This window comes from Fistularia commersonii, chromosome 23 (genome assembly GCF_037954325.1).
Source record: "Fistularia commersonii isolate RoL2024-O1a breed Wild chromosome 23, RoL_Fcom_v1.0, whole genome shotgun sequence".
In the NCBI taxonomy this organism is placed as follows: domain Eukaryota; kingdom Metazoa; phylum Chordata; class Actinopteri; order Syngnathiformes; family Fistulariidae; genus Fistularia; species Fistularia commersonii.
This window is the reverse complement of record NC_141306.1, coordinates 10,336,900-10,357,531: the sequence shown is the minus strand read 5'-3', so window position 1 is coordinate 10,357,531 and position 20,632 is coordinate 10,336,900. Positions and strand designations below refer to the sequence as shown.

The 20,632-nt window shown below is 42.3% G+C and overlaps 1 protein-coding gene across 1 annotated transcript in view; it reads left to right on the top strand.

Annotated features, from left to right (window-relative positions):
* The first annotated feature begins 7,056 nt into the window (after positions 1–7,056).
* Positions 7,057–20,632, top strand: part of ntn1b (netrin 1b) — a 42,708-nt gene continuing 29,132 nt past the window's right edge. The window contains exons 1-2 of the mRNA XM_086170405.1: positions 7,057–7,244; positions 7,344–8,384. Of these exons, the coding sequence (XP_086026531.1) occupies positions 7,370–8,384 (1,015 nt within the window). The 5' untranslated portion in view covers positions 7,057–7,244; positions 7,344–7,369. The remainder of the gene's footprint in view (positions 7,245–7,343; positions 8,385–20,632) is intronic.

Below are 20,632 nucleotides of genomic sequence, written 5' to 3'. Positions count from 1 at the left end.
CTGAGATGGTCCCAAGCCTGGATAAATGCAATTCATGGATGTCAGGAAGGGCATCTGATGTAAAACCTAAGCCAGACTAAATCAATCTCAAATCTATGATGGTCGAGGCCTGGGTTAACAACAACTGCTACTGATGCCAAAAGTCCACAAGGTCCTGGGGGAATTTTGGTGACTGAGGGTTGAAGAAGGAGAAGGGGAGAGAGTGAGAGAGTCAGAGAGAGAAGAAGGAAGGCAGGAGTCTACGACAAAGAGCACAACGGTTTGAATATTAGGACTATGATGGGGAAAGGTAGAGAGTTGGTTGACACAGAGGAGGAAGGTGGATGCACTGTGTGCCCAGGACACCAGGTGGAAAGGTAGCAACGCAAGAAGTTTAGGAGAGGGATTTAAGTCGTACTATCGTCATATTGATGGGAAGAGTACCTCGGTAGGCATTATCTTGAAGGAAGTGTTTGTTAGGAATGTTCTGAAGGTGGAATGAATGAAGCTAGAAATTGATTTAATGTTCCATCATGGTCAATGTTGTTAGTGGGTATGCCCCACAGGTAGGATTTGACTAAGAAAAGAAGGAGAATTTACTGAGTGAGTTAGATAAGGTGATGTAGAATATTCTCAGAGGTGAGAGAGTGGTAGATATCAATGGACATGTTGGTGCAGGGAACATAGGTGATGACATGATAGGAAGGTTTGGTATATATATAGGTACGCAGAGGGACAGATGGTGATAGACTTTGTAAATAAGACGGAGATAGCTGTAGTGAATACTTTCTTCCAGAAGAGGCAATGACATGGGGTAGCTGATAAGAGCGGAGGTAGGAGCACACAGGGGGACAACATCAGTGACATATAAAAAGTAGGTGACAATGTAGGCAGACAGCATTGGGTGGTTGTGGGTGGGATGACTGTAGAGGCAAGATGAAGATGAAGAGGACAAAGGTAGAGCAGAGGATGAAGAGGTGGGAGCCGAAAAAGGAAGACCATTGTGCATCGAGACCACTGAACAACTGCTGTGGATGTGGCCAGGGAGACAATTAGGGTACTTGGTGTGTCATCTCGTAGAATAAGGAGACTTGTTGGTGGAATGAGGAAGTGCAGGAGTGTATACATTAAACAAGTTAGCTAAGAAGAAACAAGACTCTGAGGGGACTGAAGAGAGCATACAGGAGTACAGGGAGATGTAGTGCAAGGTGAAGCTAGAGGAGGAGAACGGCACCACCACACTTCCTCTCCATTCTTGAGGCATCTTCTCACTGTCTAAGATCCTGTTGAATAATCTAGTCAGAAACTCTACCGCTGCCTCTCCTAGACACTTATACACCTCCACAGGCATATCATCCGGCCTTTCCACTCTTCATCCTCTTCAATACCTTCCTCACTTCACTTTTACTAATCTCTGCTACTTTGTGATCTGCAATTAGTCACCTCTTTAATCCTTGCCTCACTTTAATTTTCCACATCCATCAGCTCTTCAATGTACTCTTTCCATCTTCGAATCACTCTTCTAGCATCTGTCAATACATTTCCCTCTCTATCCTTAATCACCTGGATCTGTTGTACATCCTTTCCATCTTTATCTCTCTGTTTCGCCAACCTGTATCGATCATTCTCTCCCTCCGTACTGTCCAACCGAGCACACGGGTCATCGTACACCTTTTGTTTTGCCTTTGCTACATGTATCTTTACCTTACATTGCATTTCCCTGTACTCCTGTCTGTTCTCTTCAGTCTTCTCACTGTCCCAGTTCCTCTTTGCCATCTTCTTTCCGTCCTTTTTGCAAAGTCTATCACCATCTGTCCTTCTGCGTTTCTATCCTGTATACCAAATTTGCCCATCACTTCATCCCCTCTATTGTCCGCACCAACATGGCCATTGAAGTCTGCACCAAATACCACTCTCTCATCTCTGGGGATATTCTGCATCACTTCAACTACCTCATTCCGGAACTTCTCCTTCTCTTCAAATTCATATCCCACCTGCGAGGCATAGCCTCTAACCTACAACTTCCAGTTTCAGACTTATAAGTCTATCTTCCAAAATCCCCCTTCAAGATAACTCCAACTCCATTTCTCTTCCTGTCAGTACCGTGATAATACAACTTAAAGCCTGCTCCTCAGCTTCTAGCCTTACTACCTTTCCTCCTGGTCTCCAGGACACACAGTATATCCAACTTCTTTTTCTGCATCACCAACTCTCTACCCTATCCGTCATAGTCCTGAGATTCAAAGTCCCTACTCTCAGTCCTAGACTATTGCCTTTCCTCTTTTCACTCTGTTTCTGAACATGCCTTCCTCCTCTCCGTCTTTGACAGAGTTGTGGTAACTATGGAGGAATAAAGTTGATGAGCCATACAGTGAATTTATGGGAAACAGTAGTAGGAGAAGTAAGCATCCATGAGCAGCTGTTTGGTTTCATGCCAAGAAAGGGTACTAGAGATGTTGTATTTGTTTTGATAATGTTGATAGGGAAGTATAGAGAGGGTCAGAAGTAAAGAGAAGGTCAGAAGGCGCTGCATTGTGCCGTTGTAGATCTAGAAAAAGTCTGTGACAGGGTGCTGATAGAGGAACTGTGGCCGTATGAGGAAGTCTGGAGTGGCAAGGAAGTATGTTAAGAGTGGTGCAGGACATGTATGTGAGCTGTGAGACAGTGGTGAGGTGTGCGGAAAGTGTGACAGAGGAGTTCAAGGTGGATGCGGGACTACATCAAGAATCTGCTTTGATCCCCTTCTTGTTTGCAATGGAGACAGATAGACTGACGGATCACATTAGACAGGAATACTCATGGGCTACTATGTTTGCAGATGAAATTGTGATGTGTAGTAAGAGTGGGGAGCAGGTGGAGGAACATCTGGAGAGGTGGAGGTATGCTCTGGCAAAGAGGAATAAAGGTTAGATACAGCAATTCAGAAAATATGTGTGTAAATGAGATGAACCCAAGGGTAACAGTGAGCCTACAGTGAGTGGAGATCAAGACAGTGGAGGATTTTAGACACCTAGGTTCAACAGTTCAGAGCAATGGAGATTGGAAAAAAGAGGCATCGAAATGCATACAAGTAGGTTGGAATAGCTGGAGGAAAGTGTCAGGTATTTGTGTCACAAAGGAGCAGCCAGAATGAAAGGAAAAGTTTGGAGATGGTGGTGAGACTGGAGATGTTGTCTGCTTTAGAGGCAGAAGCAATGAACAAGAGACGGGAGGCAGAGCTGGAGCTAGCAAAGATGAAGATGTTGAGGTTCCCTTTGGGGGTAAAGATGGGAAATCGGGAATTTGTCCATTCAAGGAACAGCACATGTTAGAGGTTTGAAGGAAAGATCAGATTGAAATGGTTTGGACATGCACAGAGGAGGGATGCTGAGGCTGGAACTGCCAGTCAGGAGGCCTGGAGGAAGACAAGATAGGAGGTTTACGGATGTAAGAGGACATGAAGTTGGTTGGTGTGAGAGAATAGAATGCAGAGGAGATGGTTAGATGGAAACAGATGATTCACCGTGGTTACCCCTGAAGGGAACAGCTGAAATGAAGATTTACTGTCTATAACCTTAGGGAGATAAAGAGGTTTTTTGAGTTTTTAAAGACAGGCAGCACTCAGAGCTCTTCCATCACGCTCATCTGATTATTTACAACATGGTCAACTGTTTCCCTTCCTCTTCTTCTTGCCCCCTTTTCCTGTCCTCTCTTTCTTCCATGCCCCTTAGTTTTGAAATTTTCCATCATAAATTATTGGATGTCGTTCATGGCCTATGTAATGGGAAAATGAGTGGAGGGAGAAAGATGTAAAATATCTACAAGAAATTAATACGTTATTGCCAAAAATAAGATTAAAAAACCATACAAGTATTGGTACGATGATCATAACAATTCATTTCAATATCTAATGAACTGATCGGTCACTTTAATTATGCTGAAACACTGCCTCAAGTAAAAGCATTTTACCAGCATTTAAATATATAGGAGTTACATTACTATCCATTTTATTTAATATGATCTTTATGCGAAGATATCTAATTAAGATAAGTATTTGCATTTCAGACATCTATAATTTAATCATCAGGCCCTTACTTTGAAACACAGTTCTCCATTGAGACCGCTCAAAAACGAGCTGATACATCCTCCAGCAAATGCTTTCAGGATATATCTATAATAATGTGACCCACTCGTGCTATCTGTCTGCACACAGCCTGGCACCGAGCATTGTGTGAGCTTTTATAGTGCAGAAGGAAGTTTTGGATACAAGAGTTCAAGACTATAGTTGAGTCAAAATTGCCCTTTATTGTTTCTTATTTATAGCAGAGGAATGACTGATGGGGCGGATGTGGCTCCAATCTGAGGAGTTGACGATTCAAATCCTTGTTCTTCCAGTATCTACTTTAGAGGTTAAACACTGAAACCCCAGTTGCCCACAACAGTCTGCCACCGTCGGTGTGTGTGAGTGTGGGTGAACAGGAACAAAAGGTGAACCCGCTTTGACCCATTAGAGACAAAACCAACACTATATATACATATATATGTACAACACTATATATATATATATATATATATATATATATATATATATATATATGTATATAAAAATTTATCAAGTCACAAAAAAAATCCTATAAACTAAATACATGTTTCAAAAATCGAAGGTAAGATATAACAAACTCCTGCATATTCAAAAGAAAAAGCTATATGCTCATTCACATTAAATATGCTAATGCTTGCTATTCACCTTCATGAAACAGTGCCACCCAGTGATATTCAAATTTCATGACTTGTAGCTCACAAAAGAGTCTGTTTGAGTGAATTCAATTCTTTTCTAATATCTCCTTGGAACCTGAACTATTGCATTGTCTGCCTCACTTTTCAGTCATCTGTCCTGCAGCTTTCTCGATTCCTTTTTGTACCATCTGTAAGGTGTCCTCAGTGGGACCTTGTCCATGAATTCCTATATATTTTATAACATGAAATGTCTGTGAGGGTTCCCAGCCATCCAGGTCATGATAAAATTTTGTCAAAATCTTCTCGTTGTGGCAACTTTCTTCTGAAGAAATTCAAGTCTTGCCGTAGGAAAATGAGCGGAGGGTCAAGGATGTAAAATATTTACAAGAAATTGATAAATGATTGCCAAAAAATATGAATAAAAAACATACAAGTATTAGTACAATGATCATAACAATTCATTTTGATTTCTCATGAACTGATTTGTTTAATTATATTAAAACACTGCCTCATGTAAAAGCATTATACAAGCATTTAAATACATAGCAATTACATTTACTATTCGTTTTACAAAGCATCTCCTGATTTAATATGATATTTATGCTAAGATATCTAACTCAGATATGTTTTTGCATTTCTGACATCTGTAATTTAATCATCAGGCACTTCTTTTGAAACACGGTTCAGACCCTTGAGACATGACTTGAATTTCTTCTGAAGAAATTCAAGTCCGATTTCCACGACAAGAAGATTTTGCGCATACTCACTCTATTTGCATTGTTCAAAGATGATAGTGAGCCCAAAGATCAGGTTAGCTGTGTGCATTCTTAATCATGATTAATATTCAATCAAATACTGTCTTGCACATAGAGTTCATCATTGCATCAGTGTGTTCAAACCAGCAAACCAATTTCTAAGTTGTCCTATTGGTCTCAGAGTGGCAGCTGGTTGTGTTAAACTTGCTTTACCCTCAAACAATAGAACTTTCAAAATGGTGCCTGTGATCTTCTAGCAATTTACAGGGAAGCTAACCATAGAAAAGAAGTATCTAATATTTACAAAATGGATTTATGTGTTATTTTTAATAAATGTGCTTTGCTCTAAGCCCCAGGGAAAGTGGGAACTTGGTGTAAGGGCAAACATAAAACATTGCAAAATCAAAAAATAAAAGCTCAAAATCTACATTTGACTGAAAATAACGAAAAAGGTAAATAAAGCAGATTTTCGAATACCAGGTCTGAAAAAGGTTGAAACCTTGAAAAACCTCGAAAAAGGACATCACCTATGACAAAAAACACAAACAAACAAAGAATACTTGTGTATCATACCCCACAAGCAAGTATATCATTTATCAACAATTCCAATAAGCAATTTAACTGGGCAGATGCTTTTAAGCAAAGATCTTGAAAGACTTATTAAAAATAATTGTAACTGCTTTCTTGTAAAGGTAAATGCCACAAGAAGGGGCCTCCCACACACGCACATGCACACACACACAAGCAAGTGCACAAACAGGCACACTTACACATGCAAAGAAACAAACAAACCAAAACCAAAATGCACAATGTAGATCCTCTATCACTCATTGAGTTGAAATAGATTAAGTTTATTTAAAGTCTGCTCCTATTTATGTATTAATTATGTATGATGTTTCATGTATTTATTTTTTTGAGTTGTTACTAATTTAATTTAATTTAATTTAATTTAATTTAATTTAATTTAATTTAATTTAATTTAATTTAATTTAATTTAATTTAATTTAATTCAATTTAATTTAATTTAATTTAATTTCTATTTGTTCAATAACTCATTGAGCTTTATTAAGCAATGATGAAGATGCTGAGGTTCTCTTTGGGAGTGAGGGGATGATTAGGATCTGGAATTAGATAATCAAAAAGTGTTTTGGAGATAAACACTGGTTGAGGTGGTCTGGACACATGCAGAGGAGGGATGGGGAAGATCTGTGAGGAAGGATGCTGAGGTTGGAACTGCCAGGTGGGAGGACTGGAGGAAGACCAGAGAGATTTATGGATGGTGGGGAAAGATGACAGAATATTAGTGAGAAAAGAGAATAAAGAGGAGAGGCTTAGAAGGAGGCAAATAATTGGCTGTGGTGACTTCTGAGAAAAGAAAATTGAGCTGTATCATTAAGCGTCCTCAACATGCAGCACTTTTTCAGCCTCAATGAGGCAAAGCGCTATTACAACATGTAATACAGTCAATTTACCGAAAGATGTCGCTGTTGTATCTACCACACTCAGGCTCCTTTTGCGAGTGACTGGACTCCCTCTTTTTCCCCCCTTAATATTCCAGAAAGGGAATGGGACGGGCAGATATAGAGGTGGGCAGAGGTGAGACCGAGTGGACAGACGGAGGCAGGCGGGGAAGTTGCCATATTTCGAGCGTGTTTTTAATTATTTCATATAATCTTGGGAAAAAAAGTGAATTGTAGTTGTAGTTTTGCGGCGGGCAAGACGAGTTTCAAGATTTAGTTTTTGGAGACTTCACCTGGAAGTGGGCAGCTCACTCGGAGGGAGTTCGTTTGGCTGGTAAGAACATTTGAAAATAATTGATTTGGAATGTAGTTTGTGATGATCGATTATTAATTCGATTTTTTTTTTGGGGGGGGGGGGGGATTGGGGTTCCAGTGTAGTGCCGCGGTGCGCTGACTACAATGCGAAGGCTCTCGGGGGTCTGGTTCGCCCTGGTGACAGTTTGCGCGCTGACCGGGGGGGTCCTGGGAGGGTACGGCCTGAGCATGTTCGCCGCCCAGTCCTCCCCTCCGGACCCGTGCTACGACGAAAACGGCAACCCGCGGAGATGCATCCCAGATTTCGTCAATTCCGCCTTCGGCAAGGACGTGCGAGTCTCCAGCACCTGCGGCGCGCCGACCGCAAGGTACTGCGTGGTGAGCGAAAAGGGCGAGGAGCGGTCGCGGGACTGCCACTCCTGCGACGCCGGGGACCCCAAGAAGAGCCACCCCGCCGCGTACCTCACGGACTTGAACAACCCGCACAACCTCACCTGCTGGCAGTCGGAGAACTACGTCCAGTTCCCGCAGAACGTCACCCTCACCTTGTCTCTGGGCAAGAAGTTCGAGGTGACCTACGTGAGCCTGCAGTTCTGCTCGCCCAGACCCGAGTCCATGGCCATCCTCAAGTCCATGGACTACGGCAAGTCGTGGGTGCCATTCCAGTTCTACTCCACGCAGTGCAAGAAGATGTACAACCGGCAGAACAAAGCGGTGATCAACAAGCAGAACGAGCAGGAGGCCATCTGCACCGACTCCCACACCGACATGCATCCGCTGACGGGCGGCCTGATCGCTTTCAGCACGCTGGACGGCCGCCCGTCCGCGCACGACTTCGACAACTCGCCGGTGCTGCAGGACTGGGTGACGGCCACCGACGTGAAGGTGATCTTCAGCCGCCTGCACACGTTCGGGGACGAGAACGAGGACGACTCGGAGTTGGCCCGCGACTCGTACTTCTACGCCGTGTCGGACCTGCAGGTGGGCGGGCGGTGCAAGTGCAACGGCCACGCGTCCAAGTGCGTTAAGGACCGCGACGGGGGGCTGGTTTGCGAGTGCAAACACAACACGGCGGGACCGGAGTGCGACAGGTGCAAGCCTTTCCACTACGACCGGCCGTGGCAGCGCGCCACAGCCAGGGAGGCCAACGAGTGCGTGGGTAAGAACCTCGCTTTTCCCCCTCTCTTGATTTTTTTCCTGCAAAAAACGAAACAAACAAAAAACAATTATATCAAGTTGGTTAGATCTGGCCAGATGCGCGGCAAGGGAAAAAAAAACAAAACATCATCTGATGGCACAACCACTACGCACGGAAGAGACTTCCGACCGGCTTCCGACTGGACGACAAAACACGTTCACCAAAAAAAGATAATCATCATTTTCGTTCCCAAAACGCACACGGTTAATTTAATCGTATTCGCAATGCCGACAGATAAATAAATAAAACAATCCGGGGTGTCAAAACACCCGGCAGGGCGGGAAACATCAACTTTTCTTGACAGAAAAAGTACAAATAAAATAAAACAAAAAAATACATAAAGCTTCCCTATAAGAATTAGAAGTCCGCGAAGAAAAAAAATAAAATCCATGAAAGGAAGAGAGCGCTTTCTTGGCTGGATGCGTAATTGCGCACGAACAAGTGCAACGCGCCTGCGCAGTAAAGGGAAGGAAACGTTGTGATTCTATAATAAGGCGCTATTAGAGATCAGACCGGCGATTAAGGCTGTTTTATTGTCATCTTTTTGGCAGGCGGAGGATTAACTACCACCGCAGAGTTGGTCTGTGTGTGTGTGTGTGTGTGTGTGTGTCGGGGATGGATTTTGAAACCAGATCTTAACTTTTTTGCGTGTTAGGTCTGGTGTTTATTTGCAGCACAGCAGACCTAGTAGAAGTAACAAGCTCTGACAATGGCATGGTTTGCTCAACTGAATGGAGCATGTGAACAAGTCGCCCCCCCCCCCCCCACACCACAGACACACACACACACACACACACTCACACTTGAACGAAAGAGGAACCGGGGCAGGGTTGTTTTTTCTATTGTGTCCACATGTTTGGTGTAAATGATCTATCTGGATTTCCCTCTTCCTGCAATCAAACAGATTTAGAGATGGATGGATGAGGATGGAATTTGACGTCCCCCATCTATCTATCTCTGCCCCAACCGGTCGAGGCATAAGGCTTAAGAGTGACTGAGCAGTGTTTTCTCACCGCCTCGTCAAGCGTCTTACTCATGGGAATGTCGGGTTTGTGTAAATCATCCTAAAGTGTGTGGTCTTGACCTGTTTTTCCTGCAAAGTGTGTATTGATAAGAATCCGCCGATGGGAAAGGAGTGGATTTCATCGGCTGTGACTGGGCCGTCAGAGTTTGCCCGGCCAGTCGATTGCAGGGCATACAACGATCATCGTCTTTTTTATGAGTCCTCGCTGCATTATTTTGGACTGTGGGAGGGAACCGGAGAACCTGAACTGGGAGAACAAGGGGACCCCGTACAGAAAGCCCCCCCAGTCGGAATTCAGCTCGAGACTTCCTCGCTGTGAGGCGGGAAGCGCTAACTGGGAATTGCCCCCATCAGCCAGCGAGTCATTCAGAGATCTCAAGCTGATTTAAAACAATGCCGTTTGAATTCTCAGTGAGGTTCAGGAACGCAAACGCATTTGATTACACGTCAGGCTCCGCCGTCCCAAGCAGCTGCTTCATATTCTCTCCGTGTGCAGCGTAGCAGTGACCCCTGACAGTCAGCCCCCCCCCACCCTCTCCTCACCAGCCTGACTGATGGGCTGTGAAGGGGAACTGTGGGAAACTGCAGCCTGCCAAGTGGGTTTTGAAGCAACTGAAAAATCATAGCCTCGGTCACTCATTTGTGTCATTTTGCATTCCGAGTCATTTTTACCGGCTTTCTGAAGCTCGGATCGGCCGCGTCCTCTTGTGCTTTTAACGTGCCTCTGGAGCACGTCTTTCCTGCGCAGCCGGCGGCCTTTTGTCTCGAGCAGCCTTTTTTTTTTCTTTTTTTTTTTAAGATAAAGACGCAACGGTGACAAAGCAGAATCAGTTTCCTGTGCAGCGTCCGGCGTCCTCTGCCAAAAGAACGTTAGCTAATCAGAGACTGAGAGAAGGCAAATCAGGAAGTGGCTGCATAAATTGCTTGCTGATCAGCTCCAGTTTGTATAAGAAACACATTAATTTATTCATTGCGCACCTGTATGCATGTTGATAATGTATTTATTAACACAGTCAATTGATTGAATTATGACAGAAAATATTTTTTCATGAACATTCTTGCTCTTCATTATAAATCGCAAGTATGGAAGTTAAATGTTTATATAAATATGAATCAGTATATGTATCATAGGCCGATGCATGCTCATGTACAGTAAACATATGCTTCTTCCATTCATGGGTATACAGCAGATTATGAAGATAATTAAATTTCTCTTTTGATTTTTGTTTTTTATAAATAGACTGAATTCCTTATGCATTTTTAAAAAGAGAATGGCCCATCCATACTGAATGTCAGCTGATATTCTGCTACAGTCAATAAGCATGGTTACACTATGGATATGCTAATACATAATAAGACATTATTAACTAATTTGTAGAAAATGAATTAGAGTGACTATGCAAGTTAGTAGGCCGATAGTTACTGACGATACAAAATTGTCAAGGTTAAGATAAAACTCTAAAATCAATAAAAACCATGACTCCTTGCTCTACTGAATGTTGATCCCCTAAGTCAAATTGTCAACAAAAGATATATTTTTTCATCTAAAAAAGGTTCAAGAAATGATTTTGCTCATGAAGATGGGAGAGAGCTTTCATCCAGTAGAAAGTCTCGCTCTCCCTCTCTCTTTTCCCTTGAACATTATTTTCTTTAATTCTCCTTTTCCACTCCCCCCTCCTTCCTCTCCTCTACAGTTTTCTCTGTTTTCTTACTCACCACTGTATCCAAGTGGAGAGTAAACAGCTTAATTTGTTATATGAGACTTCAATAGTGTTCTTTTTTTTTTTACATCTGAACTTAAGTTTTCTGAGATCAGAGCATTTTGTGTTTTAGGAGCATTTGTCACCTTCTAATATTGTAAATGGCATCTACTTGAATTAGCTGGCTCGATATGTCACAGTTAAATGGATAAGTCACTGTGAAGATAAAAAGGCACATGGCCCGACACTCAAAAATGATTTTTTTTGCATGTACAACAACAAAATGTCACTTCAGACACATCAAGTGTTTTTCAAATGGAAAACTTTCAAACATTCAAGTGTTTTATCTCGCCCCGAGTAGATAGCAATATGACAGGAGCCTCCACTTTTGAATGAAGTATTTTGAAGTAGTCTATATGAGATACAATGGAACCACTGCTACGAACGCCCCTAATTACGAAATAATCGGCCTACAAACAGTTTTCGATCAAATTTTGAAATGACCTGCAAAGAAGCCTCGGTGCACAAACACAAACAAACAAAGTCACATGCTTTCTGCGTTGTTCATCGTTGTGTTCCCCTGTTAGAAACGCTTTTTGGTGCTTTTTTTCAGTAAGTAACTCTTTATCACGGCTCCCAAAAAGGTTAAATATGCTAGCGCTAGCGGTGTTAAGAAGGAGTTAAGAATTACAGCCGAAATGAAAAATGAAAAAAAGTGTGACGGGAGAGTGGCATTGGTGTTACAGATCTCGCCAAGCACTATTGCATGGCTAAGTGTTGAACAAAGAATAAAGATGTACTAAAGATTGCAGATATGGCTAAATGGGCAATTACAAAAATGAAGCATATTTCTCAAGTCTTAGAAGAAGTAGAAAATTTATTGTTAGTTTGGGGTCATGAAAGACAGGTTGCTGGAGATAGCGTTTGCATTAGCGAGGCTCCCATGTGGCGCACAGGATAGAGTGATTTTCTGCAACACCCAACAACAACAACCCAACATTCCTAGTTCGATTCCATGGCTCCTCCTTCTTGTGTGTTGTTGTGCAAGACAGTGCTAGATGGCAGCCAACTGCTTCTGATGCATTGATGATTGGTTAAATGCGGGAGGAGGAATTTCCCACAAGGGCTTAATAAATTATTATTATCATTCTATGCTAGAAGGCTTTACTTACTTTGCTGTTTTCATGAAGGAAACGCAATGTACAAGTGCTGGCAAGAGGAACAAGAACACCGGAACCACTAATAATTAAGGTCATCCTTAATTCCTTTCTTTCTGATTGCAAACAAAGTCAAAGAACAAATGAAATTTTTAAGCCAAGGTTCTACTGTACTAATGAGAGAGTGAATGCTTATATGTCTCTATATGACGAATGAATGAGAGAGTGAGTGGCTGTATGCCTTTATATGACGAAGTTAACAGTTGTATGTCTCTATATGTGGTATTTCATACTCAAACAGTTTATTCCAAGGCAGCCGCCTACCTGATGTTTTGAGCTTGAGTCCTCATGTTATTCACAAACATGATGCAAATGACTATTTTTAGGCACATCAAACTCTCTATATAACAAATATAAAATTGTATGCGTTGCTGGTTATGTTAACTCTTTGTAAAGTTAAAATTTTATTTTGTCCCCATTTCAGTCCAGTTCCTCGTGGTCAAGGTGCTACAGATAACATCTTACCGTATTATCATAATACACAAAATTTCAGAAAGTCCAATTCAGCTGGTCTGCGCCTTTCAGTTTGAGCTGTCATACCTCGAGAATAAACTCTATACTCTTCAAAAAGGGTTTGTTATATATCAACTGTAGCACAAACAGTTTTGCTGGTTTTAAAATGGTTTGCCATGGTGTAAGCATTCTTCAGACATTAAATGATACACCCTGTAACACCCCCAGGGTTCTCTGGCTCCGCTCCACAGTAATGACAGCAAGCATAAAAAACATGGCATGAGAATAACCACCTTTTTTGTTTTTTTGAGTAAAACCATTTCTTATCCTGTCACGGGTACAAATGGAACAATGCCTCTAAAATTGGTCGTAACTCTTCTTCCTTGTAGCCTCTCTGTGCGACAGCCTGTGTAACTTCAGTGAGAAGTTGCTCTGTGAATGACCAGACAATTAGACCTTAAAAAAATGCATTTTGAAGATTTTGAAAAAAAAGTAAAATCAAATCCATCCTCCAGTCCAATGCCCTGCAGTTAAAGACAACATGTTTAGAGGATTTTGTTTTGTTGTGCTCTTTCTCTCTGGCTTTAGGGATAATTCCCTCAAGCTTTGCTGTGTTGTGGATGGAAATTTGAACGGGTGACTTTTTTTCTATTTGTGTGTGTTTGAGTGTGTGTGTCCCACTGTCATTAGGCAAGAGGCAAGGTTCACCCAGTCGATCACAGGACCACATATAGAGACAAAGCCATTCTCTCTGACTCACACGTATTTCAGAGGCATACAACTGTTCACTTCCTCATTCACACGTCTGGCTGATTTAGGATCTCCAATGAACCTGCTGCAAGTTTTTGGACTGTGGGAGGAAACCAGAGAGCCTGGAGGGAGCCCATGTAGACACAGGGAGAACACACAGAGACCTCCAGTCCCCTGTGTGAAATTTGTGTAAAAAAATATTGGTAATAGCGCAAGTTAAAGTCACGAGGAAAAATGACCTCCAGCCAACATGATTTTATATCCTAGTCACTGTGTTCATCATTTAACATACACAACATTTTTCTCTTTGCATATCTGTATCTATATCTATATCTATATCTATATCTATATCTATATCTATATCTATATCTATATCTATATCTATATCTATATCTATATCTATATCTATATCTATATCTATATTGGCTAATGAATTATGGCCCAGCAAGCTACAATTGCATGCTTTCTTGTGAATTCCTTCATAATTTATAGTGATTGAATTGGAGACAAAAGAAAACACTATGAATTTCAAGGACAGCGCAAGCAGTTTTTGGTACTGCTTTGTCATACTATTGTTTCCTTATTGGAGTGCTACATGTTCCCACTTGTATGCTTCACCCTTTGCTGCAGTTTATCTCTGTCCGCGGAGCAGAACGAGACTTGTAGGCCATCAGGACAGCCCAGTCCTTGCGCTTAGAGACCCTTCAAAATGTTGAAGCTGGGAATGCAGAGGGACACGCTCTGTAGCTCAGCTTCAGACCCCTTGGCAGCTCCCCCACTACGCTGCCACCCGCCACAGCCAGCTCAGTGACAGCGCTGTTTGTACGACCACATGCAGCAAAGGTCCTTAGTGTCACTTACCCAGCTTAGCCCCATTGCCATGTATCCCTCCTCCTTTCGAATGCATGAGGGAACTCCGCCGCGGTAGCATAGCTGAGCTCATTGGCTGTGACCCTCTTCCCTGCTGTGGATCCACATGGGGGTCCTTTCAAAAGAAGTCAAAAGAAAACCTGGATCAATTACAGCTGAAAAAAATCTTGATTCTTATCAGATGGACACTGCATTGCATTTGCTGGCACAACCATACATATTTAGGGTACTGTACAGTATACAAGTAGTGCCCATTCTGTTCAAGTCACACCATTGACAGCCTTTGACCTGAAATTAACAAGTGGCATAAAATGTGAACAGACATTGATGTGAAGTTGCATGCATATGTTTGGGAAAAAAAGGTTGACAAATTCACTGTTCCAAAAGATTCCAGAGCTATAGGAAAATCTTGCAAGCTTCAGCAGCAGGGATAGCAGTTAGGATGCCGCCACCATCACACATGAGCGGAGGGTGAGCAAAGATTAATGGTACTGTGGAGGAAAGAAATGCCTCCAGGCACCTTCTGTCATGAGAACAAACTAAACTGGATAAACAGATTCTGCACGTGGACGTGTAGTCTGCTGGACCGCAACAAGATTCGGGGGATGAGAAGCATTCCGATCCCATTTGCAGACGGAATGGTGTAGGTTGATTGCATTCAGAGATAACATATGTTCCATGGTCATAAAGCAGTTGGCTTTATTTAATAGAATATTACTGTGTTTTTTTCCACTACATGAACCTAAAACAACAGCATGGTTTGTATAAACAGACTTCACCTCACTAAAGCCAGGGTATAGCCCAATCTTGCATATGCAGGTTGGGCAGTTTGGGATTTTGCCAAATTAGTAAAAACAAATCAGGTCAGGTTTTATTTAAATGGCACTGAATTAAAATGCAGTTGTCAGTTGACACTTGGTGTGTGGAACAGATCTGGACCACACTCTTCAAGGATTTAGACCGTGGGGTATGAGAGCTGGGAGGGACGGACTCGCATGATCTATCGCTACTAATGCTAGTAGCGCTCACGGTTATATGGTAAAGATGAAATTATATGTTAATTGCGTTTATGTTCATTAAAGAAATAACAACGGGGGGGGACGCTTGGTATTAGATCAAACCTCGACCCCTGGGAACCTGCGAATGGAGCGAAACAGAGGACTCAGGAAATGATATGAGGTTACTATCACGCACTGATGAAGGGACATACTATGGGTGCAGACCGGATAGGAAGACTGGGAGGAATGAGAGTGATTTATGGAATAACCATCAGCCTATGGCAGCAAACCTAGGAGCTAGTTCTCCTCAAGTTAACTGACTAGCAAAGGGTCCAAGCCTTTTGTTGTTTCTGTTTGGTGAAAGGTAGGCGCAGGATCCGAAAATTAAAATGATAGAGCACAGACATATACCGTTATTTCCGGACTGTAAGCCGCTACTTTTTTCACACGCTTTGAAAACTGCAGCTTAAAAAACGATGTGGCTATTTTATGGAGTTTTGGGGGGCAAATGAGCTTCATGCTGCCAAATCATTTTGCCTCGTCACATCAGACCAATGAAATTACCTTGAAATTCTGAGGCTGTTCAATTCTGACACTGAAGAAGACAACTTTAATGGTTTTAGTGTGCAGAAGCAAGAATAAGATTGCGATCAGCCGGAGTAGGACAAAACGGAGATAGAAAATGTTTTTTATTATTAACTATTACTATTGTTATTATTCAGCGTTATTTATTATTAATCTTTCTTTATGTAAGAGGCACTGTTCTGGAAAAAAAGGATTTCTAGTAGGTATTTGTGGATGTTACCGGCATGTATTTAATTAAAAGTAAAAAAAAATGTTTCTCTGTTTTTTTTTTTAACATCTTTCTGTGTAAATAGCTCATGTTAAATTGTGGACACCTGTGGCTTATAGACAAGTGCCGCCTATATATTTGTACATATATTTATATATTCATTTTTAGTCAGTGTGGCAAATAGTCAATTGTGCTCAATAGTCTGGAAATTATAGTACATCTGTAGCAGGATCAGTGCGTATGGCGTGATGCACCAAGCTGATGACTGAACTGTCATCAGACGCTCAGTGTGGATTATACTGTAAAAGAAGAACATAAGAAACCAATTTGCATTGCCCTGATGAGGATGATGATGTAGCACGCGACTTTGCTATTTGCACCTATTTCTGTACCAATTTGCGCTGCAGTCCTTTGGGTGTTGCTGGTCTCACAGCTCCTCACAAGTCTGGAAAGTAAAAACCTGCACAAAGAAGAAGCATAGGGTGTCTTTTTGGCTGAACTGGAAGCTTCAAAAGCAGATATTGCACAATAACAGGGATGACATTATAAAAAACATTACGGGAAGACTATTTTGTGCTTGTAGCTTAGAAAACTTTTCAAGATCTTGTCTCCTGCACACATGAGATCATTTGAAACAACTCACATCTTAAGGGTTCTGCTTGATAAGATGAGCGGAGGCTTCAATCAGTATTTATGTATGGTCAGACTGTTTATTGTTGAATGTGCAAATTTTATCTATCCATCCTTCGCATTTGGAGGTTCTGAACAAAACCAGCCAGATCATATTTTGTACCCTGTTGGTGCGTGCATCCACTGTATAAACAAGCACAGACCACTGCAGGACACAAACCAGCAGTTTTCCCATTTCTGTGTTTCTGGGGTGATCCCTGCTGCTTCTTGATAACTTTCTGAGCTGTGCCTGCTTCCGTCATGTACCCTAGTGGCTGGTCCTTTCCTGGAGAGAGAATAATCAATTATTGGATTCTCGTGGAACTAAAGAGAGCGGAGAAAAAACACGGTGGTTGACAAGCGTCAGACACCATGACAAAGCCTCTGGATTTATATCTGCTCAAAGGAGGGAAGACCAAGGGATTCATCATTTGTCGCCCTCTATTATATACAGTATCTCTAGTTACAGGATGGTGGCGCAGTGATTAGTGCTTCCGCCTCACAGCAAGACGGTCCCTGGTTGGAATCCAACAGGAGGGCTTTCTGTGTGGAGTCAGCATATTCTCCTGGTGTCTGCGTGGGTTTCTTCAGGGTTCTCCGGTTTCCCCCCACTGTCCAAAAACATGCAGTAGGTTTATGGTAGACCCCAAACTGCCCAGATGTGAATGGTTGCATGTCTCTATGTTAAGTGTGAACGAGAGAGCATGTCGAGATGACATGCAAAAGAGGGAGTGAATAGTTGTATGTCTTTATACAGAATGAACCCCACCTCTCGCCCAATGGCTAATGGGATGAGCTACAGCCCCCCGCGACCCTGGTATAGATAATGAATAAAGCAGTTCTGTGAGTTAGCCCCTCATCGGCCAGGGGACATGGATACACCCATGGTTGGTAGGTGTCTTCTGTCCTCGTGGTCTTCTGTCACTTGTCCAGTCTGGATGGATGTGTAGACGGAGCAGACGGCCTTTGTCCCTCCAGGGCAACTGAATGCCTCAAATGGCATCACTCATGTGGTAGATAGTTTATCACATTTCCCCTCTTTCCTGTCTGTCGGCGGGAAAACCTCGGGCACCGAGTGCGTGATGTGAAACAGGTTGCAGCGGGTTTGTTAGTTCTTCATGTTCCATGCGGATTATTTACTCAGATAGTGAAGCTCAATTTCTCATGAATGAGCGTGAGTCAGAGATAACGGAGTGTCTGGTTCTCACCCGGGATGGCATCTTGGGGGAAAAAAAAAATGACTGTAAAGCCTCTAGCCCCCAGACCATTAGATTTTCTGGGATGCACAATGATCTCGGACTCTTCTGGGTAGCAGAAATATTGGCACCCCCACTTTCATTGTTAAATAACAAATAATAGCAAAACAAAAACAAAAGCACTGTGTTCTCGCTCAATCCCTCTTTATTTCATACTTGACTGTTAAAAGTGTTTCACTGTTAAAAGAAAAACACGAAAACAAAACGCTGTTTCGGTGAATTCTATTCCAGTAGAAAAGACCTCCCTTACCTCCTTTCATTTTTAGTAGCGTGTAAACTACCGTGTCCAATGCTATGAACATGATCCGTATGTCAGCTGCGGCGGATTTCCGCACCCTGCCCGAAGAGGGTCGCGCTGCAGATGCGGTGGGGGGGTGGGGAGGGTCTGTGGCTCTCTGAGTTCACCATGAACACATCTCGCTTCACTCCTCCGCTCCGTGCCGGTGCTTCTCTCTCTGTTTGCTTGACCAGGTTTGACAGATGATTCTCCGTAACAGCTAAAAAATAATAATTATTCAGAAACCTTTCAGCAACTTTGTCCCAGGGAAACTCTGAAGAGAGTGTATTCAGCTAACTGAATTATGGGGATGGTTCTTGGGGGGGGGGGGGGACGACTAAAAATAAAGGTAAAATTGCTGTAACAGTGGCACAGCAATCCTTTACACGCACGTGACCCTATAGAACAAATAATTTAAGTCTCACAGCAAACTATTTTTTATGAATTTCTGAGCTGAGTTTAACGTGATCATGCCAATACCTGGGATGACATAATTACAGGGAATCATCTTTTTTCTGTAAATGCTGGAAAGACAAATTCGAAGCCAAAGAGCACCGCCTTGTATTACCTATGACCAGTAAACTTCTCTTCCAGATAGTGGACCGACACTTTGTACTGCAAATCCTTCATTAAGATTAACTTCATGTAAAATGGGTGTGATAGTCTGATTGACAGTTATTGGATGTACTTCTCAATTAATGGGATGTAGCCTTACTTTAATACTGTATTTGAAGGTTCATTGGGTTCCTGCGAGGATTTCCAGCGGTTGGCACGATTCAGGAAGAACCAAGCCTTTTCCTTTTCAGCTCAATAGTATGTCCTGGAAGCCACCTAGCAACCGGCGTAAACTTTGGAATTGAAATGAATGCAGTAGTAAGAAAATGTTTGCAATGACCGCACAGTTTTTCCATAAAAACCATCATTAACAATTAATTCGCTGACTTTTTCCTTCCTATCTGGAGAAAATGCGACCATCTGTCTCAGTCACTTTTCCTGAGGTAAGCTGGTGTTCCTCACACTTGTTATGCCACACCATGAGTTAAACAGCTCTTCAGATTTGTAGAGAAAACACACACTGTAGTAGCTCACAGAATGTTCAATGATGCCATCGTGATTTCGTGCATTTTTGAACATATATATGGTATTTTTTAAAAAGTGTCCAAAAATATATTAATATATGATCTTAATTTGTAAGAGGAAAACAACAGTGTATAAAATAGACCGTTGATATAAATAATTACGTTACTCCAATCTTTAAGTGCAGCAGAGGTTTTCGACAAAGTCGTGTAGCGTTTTTTATAAACAGAACCTCAGGGGCTCCAAGAGAAAAACATAGCAATGAAACAGCGCAAGAATGATGGATTGTTACCTGACCAACATGATTTAGAACCTTGTAGATTCCTGAATTTCTCTTGAGCACAACCCGGATTGGAGAGTTTAAATAACCTCCCCACTCAGTGGGGAGGATTTGGACTAAGGCCTGGCAAATTCCCACAGCACCCTGGTGTTCTTGGTAAATAAATGTTAAATAGTACAGGTTTAGTATACATACACAATTTTGTACATAAATACATATGTATACATACTGTAAATACATACATACTTACATACATATGTACATATATATTGCTATCCAAGAGAGACTGTCTATGATGAAGAACTGGACAGTACCAGGGCCCTGGTGACCAAGAAGCTAACTGCAGTCCATGAAAGACTGGAAACAAAGATGAACCAGCTGCTAAGGTTGGAAACCCACCCAGCCTGGCTGACCAAAGGAAGCACAATCCTCAGCAGAGCTGTGTAGGAACAACAGGAGATTTAGAGCCCTCATCAAGAACTAGGTAGGGCTCTGGAAGATGACTCGAAGCCAATAGAAGACATGAGCATTAGATTTCGGATATCGGAGACTGCACCCACTTGCTGTTGTGCATAGGCCTGAACCCGCTGAGCCAGATTATCACCGAGACTGGCTTTGGATACCAATTACGAAATGGACCAACAGCCAGACACCTCCTCTACACACATGACATCAAGCTGCACAACTCCCTGATTCATCTCCTCAGGTTGCACAGCTATGACATTGGATGGATACAGTAAATGCGGATGGAAGGAAGATGATCACCACTGAAGGCTCTCTGAAGGCAATGTAGCAGATTTTCAAATGCAAACAGCAACCATGAGGTGGCAGCGTGGAGGTCAGAC